General features: G+C 37.3%; 1 protein-coding gene across 1 annotated transcript in view; it reads left to right on the forward strand.

Annotated features, from left to right (window-relative positions):
- The window catches only part of HACE1 (HECT domain and ankyrin repeat containing E3 ubiquitin protein ligase 1), a gene marked incomplete at its 3' end in the record, with an annotated part of 30,123 nt that extends 14,931 nt beyond the window's left edge, over window positions 1–15,192 (forward strand). The window contains exons 9-17 of the mRNA XM_010008169.1: window positions 1,122–1,223; window positions 3,560–3,666; window positions 4,653–4,899; window positions 9,604–9,929; window positions 12,852–12,920; window positions 13,614–13,701; window positions 14,609–14,720; window positions 14,810–14,907; window positions 15,105–15,192. Of these exons, the coding sequence (XP_010006471.1) occupies window positions 1,122–1,223; window positions 3,560–3,666; window positions 4,653–4,899; window positions 9,604–9,929; window positions 12,852–12,920; window positions 13,614–13,701; window positions 14,609–14,720; window positions 14,810–14,907; window positions 15,105–15,192 (1,237 nt within the window). The remainder of the gene's footprint in view (window positions 1–1,121; window positions 1,224–3,559; window positions 3,667–4,652; window positions 4,900–9,603; window positions 9,930–12,851; window positions 12,921–13,613; window positions 13,702–14,608; window positions 14,721–14,809; window positions 14,908–15,104) is intronic.
- Between the last annotated feature and the right edge of the window lie 462 nt (window positions 15,193–15,654).

Here is a 15,654-nt window from a genome sequence, read left to right on the forward strand (position 1 = left end):
CAGACTCTGGTTTTACAGTCCTCCCTGAACACCTGCTTTATAAATCGAAATTCTGTCAACTTTTTTTTTTGTGTGAGTAGTGACACCTGGTGTTTGATGATCTTACTGTGTTTGAGATCATCTAGTTTACAAGTTCATGGTACTAAGTGAAAAGGGAGAAACCAAAATTTTTCTTTCCTTTTACATTAAGAGTTTTATTCTTTGCTTACAGGTTTGCTTTTCAGAGGAGAATCTTGTTTCTAGAAGACTGAAATGATATATTTACATACATACATATATCTTGATTTTGAAGAGCTGACTTCCGTTAGTTTTTGTGGATTCTGGGAAGTTTTAATTTTATACTTAATTTGTTAGTGCCAGGAACAACTAAATTAATCTGTTTAATGAATCCATTATCTCTGAAGCGAGTTATAAACTGTCATGCAAAGAGAAGCCTCTGGAATTGCAGCATTTAATGTATTACATGGTCCTTTTTCCAGTGTCAGATTTAATACATATTCAGGTGTTAGGTGCCTGCTTAAAAGTGCAACTGTGTTGATACAAATAAATGACAAATGCAAGTTCTGGTCTTTCAAAAAACCCTTCTTTCTCAAAAGATTGTGATGTCAGTGTGAGCTGTTGGTTTAACGCACAGGTCGAATCATACTTTTGTATTGATTTAAAAGTTAAATAATCCTTTCATGAATTCATCTTCTTTCTTCCCTCAACAAGTCAGATTTGTACACTGTGGACCTTTTAGAAAATACTTATTTTGAAGGATTAGATACTGGGTGGATGTGTGTCATCCATCAGCAATGGGAAGAGAAGATCAATATTGCTCTGTTCATCTCTGATACATTGTCGGGTGTTAGGTTAGGGGGTGTTCAAATCTAACTTTGTTTTTTTAAGTAGGGAAGTGTTTGAAAAAGCAGAAGAAAGGGAGCAGATATGTGAGTGGAGATAGTGAGAGAAGTGTTGTAATATCTAACTTTGATACATGAATGAGTTTCAGTTTATTTTAATATTGGATTTACCCATTAAAACAATAGTAATCCTCAATAGGTTTTAATGCCTGAAACAGTATAATCCCCAATTCTAATGCTTCTTTTATTTAAGATAGTTTTTGAACTGTTATTTTTTAGGGTGGGTATGGAGAGACTTGTGAAGTCTTAATACAATACCATCCTAGACTCTTCCAGACAATAATTCAAATGACACAGAATGAAGATCTACGGGAAAACATGGTAAGAAGTATTCTGGTTTTTATACCTACTGATCTCTCTGTTGTGGAGATCTGATTCCTTAATGAGCATCCTGGTTAGAAGACACTACCAGCTGTTGACTGTCAGTGTGTCCACTGTTTGCTTTTTTCCTCTCTCATGGAAAATGTTCAGTTTTCACATAGTTTTAAACAAAATAATTTGGTTTAAATGCAAAATCAGCTTTAATTTAGTGTTCTAACTCTGGGTGTTTGCCAAGGTCATCTAGACTGTGTAAGAATGGAAAGAGCAGACTTGTTGCAAGAGTCAATATGAAGATGCTAGTAGAACATATATATATATACAATTACTTTGTGTAATAGGGCCTATTTTCTTTCCTTTAGAGGTTATCTGCAGATACCCATTTGGGATGTGCCTTGGGGCTTAAATCATCTAGAATGAGCTTGAATGTTGGGAGTCTGAGCACTCATCTGTATGAAGTTGCCTTGTACAATTAGAGTGTAAAAGACTGCAACTGCAATTTCCTTTGGTCATTACTGCTGTAGATGAAAATGCTCTTTTCCTTTTTCAGTGCTTCTTCTGTACTGTGCTTCTTTTATTACTGGGGGATAGTACAATCTAAAGCAAAGAAAAAGGAAAAGAATTTTTGTTTCTTCATTGTGTAGGGGAAGGAAGCATGGGATACTTATTCCCCCTTCCAAATCTTAACTAGCTGTGGGTTTTTAATCTATTGTTTGCTTGAAAATAACTGCAAGCTACACAGCGACTTAATAATAAAAAAATAATAGATTTAATAAGTACTGGCTGCCACTTCACTGAACTTGGTTTGCTGGATTTTTTAAGATTTGATTTTTCTATGTAATCCCATTGCTGCCACTACAAGACTGAGGATTTATAACTCTGGGTACAAACAGTGTTGACACAGTAAAATGACAGAGGGGTGTGAATTCTCAAAGTGTGTATTAGAAATGGGGAGACAGTGTAGATGTTTTCAAATAAAAGAAAAATCAAAGGACTATGAAACAAAAAAGACGTTCTACAGAAAGGTAAATGGCAAAGCATACTGTTGTGTGTTGTAGAAGCAAAGACAATAAACAGGAAAAATGAATGCTTTGTTTGTCTGAGTAATGATGGAGGTGTGTGTAAAACCAAGATCTGAATGAGAGGTATGCAAAAAAAAAAAAGATGTTTTCAAATAAAAGAAAAATCAACTTCATTGTCAGAATGGAAGTGTATTTTAAGTAAGATTTTCTGTGACCAAATCTGAGCTGTTCTGCACAAAGTCTTGGATATGACCAGTTCATATTATCTGAAAGTAATGACATGAAGCCTGGACGTATGTTAGGAGTTATATTTTAAGTGTTCTTAACAAATTGGAAAAGTTAAAAACAAAACTGCAAGGACAAAGATACACCCCTAGGCATCTGTAGCTAGAGATTCAACTGAAGCCTGAAGAAAAACTTTGACATGGTTGAGGACAGTGAAGTATTGGAAGAGATCACTTAGTGAAGCTGCAGGGCTTCCAGAGTAGAAGACATCAGAAAACCAGGCAGGCAAATTGAGCAAGCCAGTTTGGATCACAGATACAAATGCTTCTGCCTTAGGGCAGGGTGTTGGTGTAGATTACCTTTGTGAGATTCCTTTTTATTCCACCTTTCTGCAGTTCAGTGAGAAGGATTTCTGAACTTCCTGAAAGTGAGAGAGAGGGGAATAAAGGAGGATGGGATAGGAATGCATGAAGAGCCAGTGCCACCCAAGATTTAATTTATGTGCAGGAAACCAGTTAGGTTAGAGAAAAGTGTAGAACCAAGGAACTGGAGACAAGGCAGTATCTGGGCATGTGCAACGTACAGTCTTTGTGAAACAAGTGATGATATTAGAAAAAAAAAAGGCAATTTTGAGAAGAGGGAAGAAGGAAGAACATTCAATATCTTGAGCAAAAACAAAAGTAACAAGAGCAAGCTCTAGGATTCAGGGTATGTTTGCACTGTGTCATAAATTAACCAAGGAGTGAACTGGGGAGACAGGAGCATTATGAAACTCAAAGTATTAGCTTTCAGAAGTATATCCCACTCATTTTTCAGATGCAGATAAGTTGTTATGAATTAATGAGACATGGTTAAACCTTCATAGCAGTCTGGAATAATACACAGCCCGTAGCACACGCGTTGACACTGAAACCTGTCTGTTCAGTAATTTTGTAAATGATAATGAAATGGTAACTGGTGTTAGATTAGATGTTGGACAATATAGACCCACATTAATACTGCTAGATATTCATGCTTGGATGATAATGTACGAAATGAAATGTTGATCTGATGCTCCATGACACTGCAATTTCTTTTCTTCTAATCTATCAGTTGCGGCAAGTTCTGGAACACTTGTCTCAGCAGAGTGAAAGTCAGTATCTGAAAATCCTAACAAGTCTTGCTGAAGTTGCTACAACAAATGGTCACAAACTGCTTAGGTAAGTGGGAGAAGATCACAAATAGGTTGATAAGCTATCTGGTAGTTAGTGCAATGTAATATTTTCAATAATCTAAACATGCCAGGCACATGCTGGAGAAGATCGATCTCAAATCTGAATCTGTATGACACTGCCTGCTTACATCACTGTGTTCACAAGGACTTCAGGTGGGAAAGTTGGTGTCCTTGTATAGCTGCTGACACCTACAAGCTTGAGTTGCACAGAAGTGTATTTTTTTATTGGTTATCTTGGCTATGGCAGCTCAAGGAAGGGATGCTTGAATCAATCATTCCATTTCCCCCCCATATTCTTTTTTCTTCTGTTCTACTCTTTGCTTTCTGCATGCTTTCTTTGTATGTTTGAGGAGAGTTTTGTTACTTCAAACACTTTTCTGATGTTTGTCAGCTCTGATAGAAAGCATACTGGGGCTTTTATGCAGTATCTTTTAGTTCATGTTTTTCTTGAGTAGAAATAGTGCCATCACTTATCTAGTTAAGTAGCTAACAGTCTCTAGGATAGTAGCTAGGTGAGGATGAGGTGTGGCAACATATCTGGTTAGTCAGTACACTTTTATCATTGGACACTGTATTTGCTGGATTGAAAAACATTTTTCAATTGGATATCCCAATTTCTTCCAAACATTGAGATCCTTACTTAATAAACTGAGATCCTTACTGTAGTTAGTTGAATTTCTTACCAGTGGTTCATAAGAAGTGTGCATGTGCCTAAAAACAAAGCAAGTATTTGGCAAGATCTGGAATTTGCTGTTCCTGTTTCACGTCTAGTTAAAATTTTGAGTACATGTTAGTAAAATTACAGTGCTTATGGTTGATGTTTGGGGCTGGTGAAGGAAAGAGAAATTAGAAGTCTTGAGGATATAAAACTTAAGGATTATTTCAGCATGTGTATCAGATTGTTTACTCCTTAACATGCTAGATTGTTTCATCTAGGAAAAGAAACTTAAATATACCATTTTTTCCCCCCAGCTTGTCAAGTAATTATGAAGCTCAAATGAAGAGTCTCTTAAGGATCGTGAGGATATTTTGCCATGTCTTTTGCATTGGCCCATCCTCTCCCAGTAATGGAAATGACATGGGCTACAATGGAAATAAAACTCCAAGAAGTCAGGTGTTCAAGGTCAGAAAAGTATATGATGTTGTTAGGAAGATAGACCTTAAAGAGATGAATTTCACAAAGCATGCATTCATTAATCAGACATCTCATGAACAGGAAGTAAGTTTGGTTGATGTCCCTATCCCTTCTTAAGTTAAGCCTACCTCTTTCCTTCTCCTTCATGATATTTTTCCCATTGGATTCTTTTGACCACTGATGCACATCTCATCTTATGATTTCTGTTTGTTTCTTGTTTCATAAATTGTTGATTAGATGTTGAAGGTTTAGTTACTCAGCTGATTTTGGCAAACTTCATTTTTATTTCTATTATTGTATTTGAGAGTGTAATAATCTCAGAATGAGTAATATGAATGGTAATACGGTCATATGAAATGGTAATATGAATAGAAAAATGGTAATATGAATATAATAGATTGTACTAATGCAATTTCAAGATAGTATTTGGGGAATCATTGGGAGTTCTGATCATTCAGTTTTATCCAGTTTCACAGGATAAATGGAAATAAACTCTTAATCTGTTCATTGTTTTCACTGTGATCATCAAGTTTCTTCCCAGGTTGTTCTGCCATTTTGTTATATGCTTTGAAACATGCCAGCTTACTACTACCCTCACAATGTTATTGATTTATAGCTGTTTTCAGCTGGACTATTTAAAAACCAAGCACAAATTTTTTTGTTTTTTTTTCTGGTTTTAATAACATTGATCTATATAATGACTATAAAACTTGTTCGTGAAAAATACTGTGTGCAAAAGGTAATGCATTTTACAGCATTCAATATAACAATTGTCCTTTAGGGTTGTTCACTAAAATATGTTGAGCTAGGTGGGCATATTGTCAGTTTAACCAGTTTTCCAATTTCAAAAAACAAAGCCCTACCCAAATCACAAAAATAATTTAATGAAAGACAGCATTTTCTAACAGTTTTCGTGAAAGTTGATTTAAATATACCAGATTAAATAACAAGGAGATGTTAAATGCATTTAATACGGGAACTGTCTGCAGTGAGGTATTTTGTTACCTTTCTTTGTATATATTCTGCTACCTTTTTTCTTCCAGGTTTTAGAGGTAGCTGATCTCATCTCCTTGCATTTTGTTTGCTGATGGTCCAGAAAGGAAAAAAAAGTGAAGACTTCATGGTTTTTAACTCCAAATGATTTCAGAACTCACTATAAAACAATTTAAAAAGTTCAGTTACAATTTGTGATGGAAAATAATTCAGCAGAATCACTTATCTGTGTGTCCAAACTACTTTGTGTACTGAAAGGATTGTTTCCCAGTTCAGTATGGAGTTAGGTCTTTTGCAGTAGACTTAGATTACACAACTGGTACCATTGTCCCAGACAATATTGGTAGTATTCTTAATTGTGTGAAAACAACATGTTTTTTACTAAATGAACAAAACATATACTACTGTTCATAGACTCATAGAATGCCAGGTTGGAAGGGACCTCAAGGATCATCTGGTCCAACCTTTCTAGGTTGGAGTAGTAGTACTACTGTACTGTTTACTGTACAGTACTGTACAGTACTGTCTACTGTAGTTTACATGAGGTGGCTCAGCACTCTGTCAAGCTGAGACTTAAAACTGTCCAACGTGGGAGTGTCTACCTTGGGAGACTGTTCCAGTGTTTGTTTGACTGTCCTCATGGTGAAAAATGAACCCCTTGTTTCCAATTGGAATCTCCCCAGGAGCAACTTCTGCCCATGACCCCTTGTCTTTTCCATGTGACTCCTTGTAAACAAGGAGTCTCCCTCTTCTTGGTAGCCACTCTTTAAGTACTGGAACATGGTAATAAGGACTCCCTGAAGCCTTCTCTTAAAGCTGAACAAACCTGTGTCACCAGGTCCAAGGCCTTACACTTCTCTCTGTTTAAGTTCATAAGGTTCCTGCTACTCCACTCCTCCAGTCTGTCCAGGTCATCCTGGAGGGTGACCCTCCCTTCTGGAGTGTCAGCCTGTCCACTCATCTTGTCATCAGCAAACTTCATCAAGGTGCTCTTGATGCCAACATCCAGGTCACTTATGAAGATGTTAAACAGAATTGGGCCCAATATCGATCCCTGGGGGACCCCACTTTTGACCAGTTGCCAGTTTGAGGAGGAGCTATTTGCTATCACCCTCTGGGTATGGTGTGTCAGCCAGTTCCCCACCCACTGCACAGACCACTTGTCAAGGCTGTAATGAGTTAGTTTCTCCAGGAGGAGGCTGTGGGGACTGTATCAAAAGCCTTGGAGAAGTCCAGATAGATGATGTCCACCGCTCGCCCTGCGTCATCCGAGCGGATTCCTTTGTCACCGGAGGTGATCAGGTTTGTCAAGCACGATTTGCCCTTAGTAAATCCATGTTGGCTTTTCCCAATCACCTGCTTCAATTGACTTGTGACTGTTCCCTGGAGGATTTGCTCCATGACTTTCCTAGGGACTGAAGTGAGACTAATGGATCTATAATTACCTGGGTCCTCCTTTGGACCCTTCTTATAGACGGGGGTGACATTACCCTTCCTCCACTCCTCAGGGATGTCTCCCGACCTCCGTGACTTCCCAAAGATTATGGAGGGTGACTTTGTAATGACATCAACAGCTCTCAACACCCTAGGGTGGATGGCACCCTGTTTCTTAAAAGTCTGTCTGTCACCTGGCAAAAGATTTTGCTCCAATATTACAGTTTGAATATGGGTTTGATTTCTAGTATCTTGCTTTCTAGATGGGTAAAGAGGAAAGTATTGCATAGACAAGTCCTTGTGTTTGAGAGATGAGGTTTGCAGCTGTAAAAGCTTGGTACTCAATCAGACTCAGATGTATTTCTGAAAACTGAAGATGAAGTGAAGGTTTGCGTTTAATGCATGGTTGATGATAACAGCTGAAGAATGTTGACTGGCAGTTTTGAAAAGATATTGCTAATGATTTGATGAATATGTCCATATTATACTTGAAAAGTTCTGATCGTGGATGCTAACATGAGATGCTGACCACTGTGGATATGGAGGTGATGGGCAAAATTCACAGGGGTGCCTTATATCCTGCAGTTAGACTAGGAAAAAAAGAAAGTGAACTGTTGAAGCTGCTATGCTTGACTGTAGTTTTGAATGAGCTTGTAGTCAGAATCTTTGAAAATCTAGCTTTGATAAAACAAACCAGTTGCAAGAGTTCTAAAAGGCAGGTGTAGTCTCTGGGAAATAAAAGATAAAGCGCAAAGCACCAGCAGAAAAATGGTGTCTGGCAAGCTAAGTATTGAAAAGTTTGGGAGAAGAAAATGACATTTTAGTGTTGTAGTAAAATTCTACTTAGTTTCTCCTGACTTACATGTTAAGAACACAGCTGCATTTTAATTCTTCCATATATTAAATGAATTTTGTTTTCCTGTAGAAGGTTTCTATGTAATGTTTTGTGGTGAAGGTCTCCTAGGTAGGTCTTGGAAAGAAGCTAACTTGATCCTGTATGACAGATGTTTATGTAGAAAATGGACCTACAGTGGAGGTATTCAGATTACCATCTAGAGAAATGTGGTCACTAGGGTGAGAATTAAGTGACTGTCATACAGTATGTTGATCAAAGCCTAAGAAATCCGGCTGGCCATCCCCAGAATTCTTATTGCCAAGAAATGGAAACCCAGTGTAAATTTTTTTAGTGGTAAATTTCAACAGAATTTTCTAATACAGAGCTTTAATGACAAGTAATTTATAGTGCACTGAGAGCATGGCACTGCTCATGGGTGTACTGACAGTGCTCCAGGCAGGGTTGACTGCTGATGTAGTTTGGTGTAGATAGCTCTTAATTTTTCAAGGCAACTTTAGAAGATGATAATGTATATTTCACTACCTGGTAAGTCTTTGAGTGCTTTAATTGGTGAAAAATGTTGATGTAGCAGTAATATATGGAAAAAGGAATGCATTTGGATGTAGATTCTTACTTTTGGGATGTTATGAAAGGCTTAAGTCAGAATTATAGGTACAGATAACTGTATTCACTACATGCTTGTGAAACACCCCTTAAACACCATGAAGGGACAGCACAGTCAGCCCTTGTGTTTGGGTTTTTTTTTTAAATGCTCATGAGAAAGCCACAGCCCTTTTTGTCCTCTGTGGTTGGCCTGCACCTCAGAGCAAATATATAATGATGGAATTGTACCACATCTCAGTTATATTAGTTTTAACCTGCTGGTAGTGAATAGTGACTTAATTAAAATGAAAGTAATTTTGTAGTTTTAAAAATGGATATGTGATTCTGCTGATACTACTTACTAGTTCATAAAAGCTAGGTATTGGAGACCTGAAGCAGCTGGGCTACTATCAAAATCTGTGTAGTGTGAGCTCATACAGCTCAAAACACATGAGTCAGAGTCTCAGTGGTGGTATCTGGGGTTTGCTCCATCTCGGGGATTCACTGACCAGGGCATTAAAAAAGAACTGACAGACTGTTGCACTGGAAATTCAACATGTGTATTATTGTTTCTCTGCTTGACTGCAGCAGTCAGGCAGCCGCATGCTGTGCAACAACTGTGAGGCCAAACTGTTGAATAGCTCAGTGTTTCACTCTTTCTAAGTTCACTCTTCTCATCTTTATTACATCTTCTGCTTGATTATTTTAATTCTATATGAAATTTTCTCATTGTGCTCTACAGCTGCAAGTACAGAACTCTTAATAAGTCTTTTATTCTTGTTTCTAAAGTGACTTCTAAAGGATCACTTAAAGCTTTTAAATGTGCATGATATTTATTTGCCCTAAGAGGATTATGACATTATTAATATTACCTAGTTCTAACACGTTCCTTTTTTGTCTGGTTTTGCATGTGTTCACTGCAGCCTCTGGAGCTGCTCTGGCATTCCCTAGATGAATGGCTTGTTCTTATAGCCACGGAGCTGATGAAAAACAAAAGGGACTCTGCCAACATTACATCTATTTTACTGAAGCAAAAAGGATCAGATCATCAAGATGCTGCTTCCACACCTGCCTTTGCTGCTGCAGGAACTGAGCTGTCCACTGATGCTGGCGAGTCCAAAACATACGATGTTGCTGGGAAGCAGGAAGCTTGTGCTGATTGCCAGGATGTTATCTCCATGACAGCAAACAGGCTAAGTGCTGTCATTCAAGCTTTTTATATGTGCTGCTCCTGTCAGATGCCTCAGGGGTAAGAAGAGGATCCTGTTTGTTACCTAGACTGTGACCATTTTAAAATCATACATGCTTTCTTGGAAGAGACTATTAGTCTCTATGTCTATTACTGACAGTCAAGGGTAGGCTTTTTAATGCTTTCATTAGTTCAATTATTTGAATGCTGCTTCTTTTTTTTCCTGGCTTTAATGACACCAAATAGCCCAGCAAATTTTCCATAGTGTTGCTGCCTATGAGTTTGTGGCTGCTTTGGGGCAGATTTCATACTGAATGTCTCTTTGTAATCATGTGGGATATGTGCAGGTAATGTAATTTGATCTCTTGAACCTCAGTTGGTTCTTAATGTAAAAATATCCTTGAATTTCATTTGATGATCCAACAAGAAGAGTTATAAGCTCAGAAAAAAAATAAATTAATTATCTGTGTGTATAAAAGTAACAGCTGGGGCAAAACTTGTTTAGCTGTCTTGCAGAAGAGAGTTCAATTTCCAAGTAATGATCTCTTGGAATCCTGTCTTAGGTTGGTAAACACAATCTTGTATGGAACAGGTGCTAAAACTTAGATAAAATTAATACCATCAGTGTCTGGTTTAAAAAGAAAAAAAGGGTGTCCACTGTAACTGAGGTCTTAGTCTGTCCAAGGTTCTCATGGATTATATTGGTGAACTTGCAAGGAAGGGATCTGTTAACCCTCTTGCATGGAGGATGTTAGGCAAGTGATGGTGTCTTACAAGCTCCCTGAGAGATCTAGAAACAAGGTTCCCATTACATGGCAACTTCTGGTTATTCCCATACACTGTAAGGGTTTATCTTTCTCTGTCAAGCAGAGTGGAGCAAAAGCTTTCAGGTTGCCCAGCACTGTTTGTCTGGGGCACAATCCTCTGAGGACACTCTGGAAGGTGATCTGGGGATCAGCATGTTCCATAAGCACCTCAGTGCTTTCACTTTTGATGTTACTCCACCTTGAAAAAGGAGCACCTGCTTAACCATTGCCCTTGAAATCTCCAGCAAACCTTACTAAGATAACATTTCAGAAGAGTTTTATTTACAGCAGGCAAATGAAAAGCGGAAATGTTTATAGAAGTGATTAAGTCAGTCCTGCTTTCCACCCTGTCCCCTATGTATCTCATTATACCAAAATTGAATCAGAGAGGTGACTGTCTCCCTGTGCCTTGCTGGTGGGCCTTGTCCAGTGGCTCTTTTACTCTTCAGGTTAGGGAGAACTCCCAGGGATACTGCATCAGTTTAACTGAGAATTATTATCATAGGAGCCAGGATTGTAGCTGTGGCAGTGACACCTCCCAGGGATGCAGGAGAGTAAGGCAGAGCACACCTGAGTGCTGTGTTCCTTCAGGGCTTTTTCAGAACTGTGCAAGGTACAAAGATCTGAGACTTACTCTGTTTTACTCAAGTTTTCATAGGAGTACATGGCACAATGGTGTAACTCAGTACTGTTGCCGTCTTCCAACAGAGGCTGGAATTATAACAAATGACATTTTCAGACAAAATAATTGAAAGTGGCTCTGATTTTAGGTTTGACTGTCTATGTTTCATGGAGGAGAGTAAACAGAGCTTATAGTTTCCCATTGTTCCTAATATTCCTACAATAAAGGTGGCATTTCATGCTGGTTAACATTTGAAATATTGAGGTTGTTTTCTTTTACTTGCCACAATTGCTTTTCTTTTGCAAGTACTAATACTGAGTCTAGACATTCTTTGTTAATATACAGAAATATGTTTCACACTTTCAGCATCAAAACTGTTTAGTGTATGCTAGGTATTGGGTCTTTTGTCTGCTTTCTTCTCCATTTATTACATCTTCTATCTTGTGTGGCAATTCAGAGGTAGGGAGAGTTACATTTCCTTTCAGAGAAGACTCTTAGTTGTTTAATACTTTCAGGGCATCTCAGACCAGAAGTGTGTTTCAAATGTTCATATTTAGTCTCCTGGAAGATTTTATTTGCTTTGTTTTTTTTGGTGAATGAGGGGAGAGATACAGTGTGACTTGTTTCTTTAAAACAGTAAGGGACAGAAGGAAAATAACTCAGTTTTATATAAAATGAGCAGCTTTTGTCTAAATTGGTATGAGGAACAGCAGTAGCTCTAGGATTGTTATCGTGGACTTACTGAAGGACTATTTTTCACAACCTTTCAAGGCACTTTCTGAGAGGTTTTTATTCTTGTTTGCAAGTATTCATTAGCTTTTGGTGATGCAAAATCCAATTAAAAATGTCTCTTAAAAAAAAAAAGAATGAGAACATAGATATAAATAACTAGAGTAAAATTTGCATCCAAGTTAATCCTTCCCTTGCTCTCCAGATATCTATTGCTGTGTGTGTATATATATATATATATATATAAATGAGAAAAATATTAAAAACTAATGTAAAAACTATTCTATGAGATGATTGTCTGGCAAATAATTTTGTTACTTCACGAAGGCATTAATGCAAACTTAGCAAACTTAATAATGAGGGGAAGGTGTAATCTTATCTTTCCTGTCTCTTTTCCTCACTTTCCACAATTTACAAGGTGCATGTTGGTAGTTTTATACAATGATCAAGAATATGGAACAGTGTGCATAGAGTGTATGTTGTGCATATGGTATCAGGCCTTCCATATACGTGCTTCCATTGTTGTATTGAGAGCTGAAAGGATTCAACAGAAAAATGTCAATTTTCATTAGTTTGAGCTTTTCTCTTTCATACAGTTAGTAGCAATTAGTGGTCAGGTTGTTTGAACTTGAGTATTGGCATTTTTGCCTTTTATTTTAATTTATTATAAAATCTTAATGCTGGTGAGTATTTTGTTTCATGACTGACTAGTTAAATCCATCGTTTTCTATTTGCATAGTATATTATTAATAAAGTGCAACAATTAATGTAATTAAAATTCCATTTCATTTCATTAACCACAAGCATCTTTCCATTTTTGAACAGGATGACGTCGCCTCGTTTTATAGAATTTGTCTGTAAACATGATGATGTCCTGAAGTGCTTTGTTAACAGGTAAGCTTTAAGAAATAGGGAATTTCTAATTTATTTTTTCCCCTAAAAATAATTCAAACTCATATTTTAATTCTTACCAAGTTGTATTTTTAGATTATTATTGTGACATGTGTCCCAGATGCACTTTAATGGTCCTGCCAAATTCAAGGGAATGTATATTAATGATTTAAACCCTCAGGCTTAAATATACTCTTTGCATATGTAAGAATCCTTTTGTGAGATGCTGTGAGATTTCATAAATAAAATCTTTTTCATAGAGCAACAGAATAATTTCCTTAATGTATTCTTTCCACATCTCCTTTCCAAATAAAGTCTTCCCTTTTGAGGCAGATGAACACTTTCATTCTTCCTCAAATGTGTTATACTTAAGAACTTCTTAAGGGAGTCTAAGCCAACTTTGTACACTTGGCTTTATCCAGAGTTTCTTTGGGACTGCCTAGTTTATAAACTTGCTTCTGTCTGGAGAACTGCTTGTAATCCTCTATGTTGAAAGGGTGAGGTAGTGTAAGTTATTTGTTTTTTGTGTGGATGAAGGAAAGGAAAAGTCAGGAAAACATTACAAAATAGAAAAAAAATAGAAAAGTTTGTTGAAAGTTATGACTAATTGCATTGTCTATTTATGTAGAGTTAATGTACTATGAAGTATTATTATTAGATCTCTGACTAACAGACTTCTAACCTATTTTCTTTCAGAAATCCCAAAATAATTTTTGATCACTTTCATTTTCTTCTTGAGTGTCCTGAACTGATGTCCAGATTTATGCACATCATAAAAGCTCAGGTAAATGGCAGGAGATGCTTAGTTACAATTTCTATGAAAATAAAAAGGATGTCTTGTTTTAAAAAAATGATAACTAAAAGTATATCCATTTGAGGAGGATGTAAGAATTATGTGTGACCTCCACTACTTCTGAATCTGGGATGTTGAGAGATCAGATTAAACAGATGTGGTATCCAGATTTTTGTACTTCTAATTCTTGAAAATGTATGTGTAAATCCATTTGAGAAGACCAATGTTAAATATGTCTTACAAGCCCAGCTTTCAGTTAAACAGAGTTAACTTTCTATTATTAAATCTATACATGCACACCTGGTAGATTGAATTTGGAGTACTGTGTCCAGCTCTGGAGCCATGATCACAGGAAATACATGAAGCTGTTGGAGAGGGTCTGGAGAAAGGGCCATGATGAGAGGCCTGGAGCAGCTCTGCTCTGGAAACAGGCTGAGGGAGTTGAGGCTGTTCAGCCTGGAGAAGAGAAGGCTCCAGGGAGACCTCATAGTTGCCTTGCAGTATCTGAGAGGGCTACAGGAAAGCTGGGGAGGGGCTTTTGACCAGAGAGGGCAGTGATAGGACAAGGGGTTATGGTTTTAAACTGAACGGGGGGAGATTTAGGTTAAACATCAGGAAGAAATTCTTCCTCATTAGGGCAGGAAGGCACTGGAACAGGTTGCCCGGGGAGGTTGTGGCTGCCTCATCCCTGTTCAAGGGCAGGTTGGAGGAGGCTTGTGCAGCCTGGTCTGGTAGGAGGTGTCCCTGCTCATAGCAGGGAGGTTGGAACCTGATGATCTTTCAGGTCCCTTCCAACCTTCACCATACTACGATTCTATGATTTTCCAGTCATGCTTATGAGAGAGGAATGACTCAGTTGCAATTATCTATATAATGTGATTTACCCTTTGTTTTGTAGCCATTTAAAGATCGCTGTGAATGGTTCTATGAACATCTGCATGTGGGGCAGCCAGATTCAGACATGGTGCACAGGCCTGTCAATGAAAATGACATCCTTTTGGTTCACAGAGGTATTGTGTTAGAATTGGAATTAGTGTATTTTTGAAATACATGGAAATATAATGAATTCATGAAAAATTAATTGATGCTTTGTTTTTAGATTCTATTTTTAGGAGTAGTTGTGAAGTTGTATCTAAAGCAAATTGTGCAAAACTAAAGCAGGGGATTGCTGTGAGATTTCATGGAGAAGAAGGCATGGTGGGTAACATTGCATGGTTTTCCTTTATGGTATTTATATATGGAAATATTAATTCTCTTTCACCAGTATTGTTTTGAACTAAACCCTAATTTCAAGTAACTTTTATACTTCATTAAGAAATACTTGGTTACCCAGTGTAACTGTTTGTGCAGTGAAAGTTCTATGTACTAATATGCTTAATTTTTCTGACATGCAGGGGCAGGGTGTGGTACGTGAGTGGTTTGATATCTTGTCCAGTGAAATAGTTAACCCAGATTACGCCTTATTTACCCAGTCAGCTGATGGTAGGTCTCTGTTTTGGTGTTTTTTTCTGAATTTTAGGGTATCATCTTGATAAAAGCATTTTTATAATCCAAGGAAAGTCACTTGTTTCAGAACATTATATTGTTACTTTCTAAACGCAGCACTAACAGAATGTTATATATATATGTATATATATGCACAGGTGATCTAATCATTGTATGTTTTTTAACTACAGATGCCATTTTTCTTAGTTTGAAATTTCCTTGACTTTGTTTCCTTTTGTAAGAGAAGAGTGGGTTGTTGTCCATGCTATTTCTGTCTGGTAGTAGAAGGATGTGCCACTTTGAGAGTAGTATAGAAAGTGTTTTCCTTTCTTCAGCACTTGCAAGGGAAATGTGGAGTTACTCTTTTATATCCTTTTTAGAAATCCACAAATTCAATCAGTTAATTTTTGTAGTAAAACCAAATGTTAATCTCTACAGGGCTACCTTGTATTTGGCTTT

Source organism: Chaetura pelagica, unplaced genomic scaffold (assembly GCF_000747805.2).
Source record: "Chaetura pelagica isolate M959 unplaced genomic scaffold, ChaPel_1.0 scaffold942, whole genome shotgun sequence".
Taxonomy (NCBI): Eukaryota; Metazoa; Chordata; class Aves; order Apodiformes; family Apodidae; genus Chaetura; species Chaetura pelagica.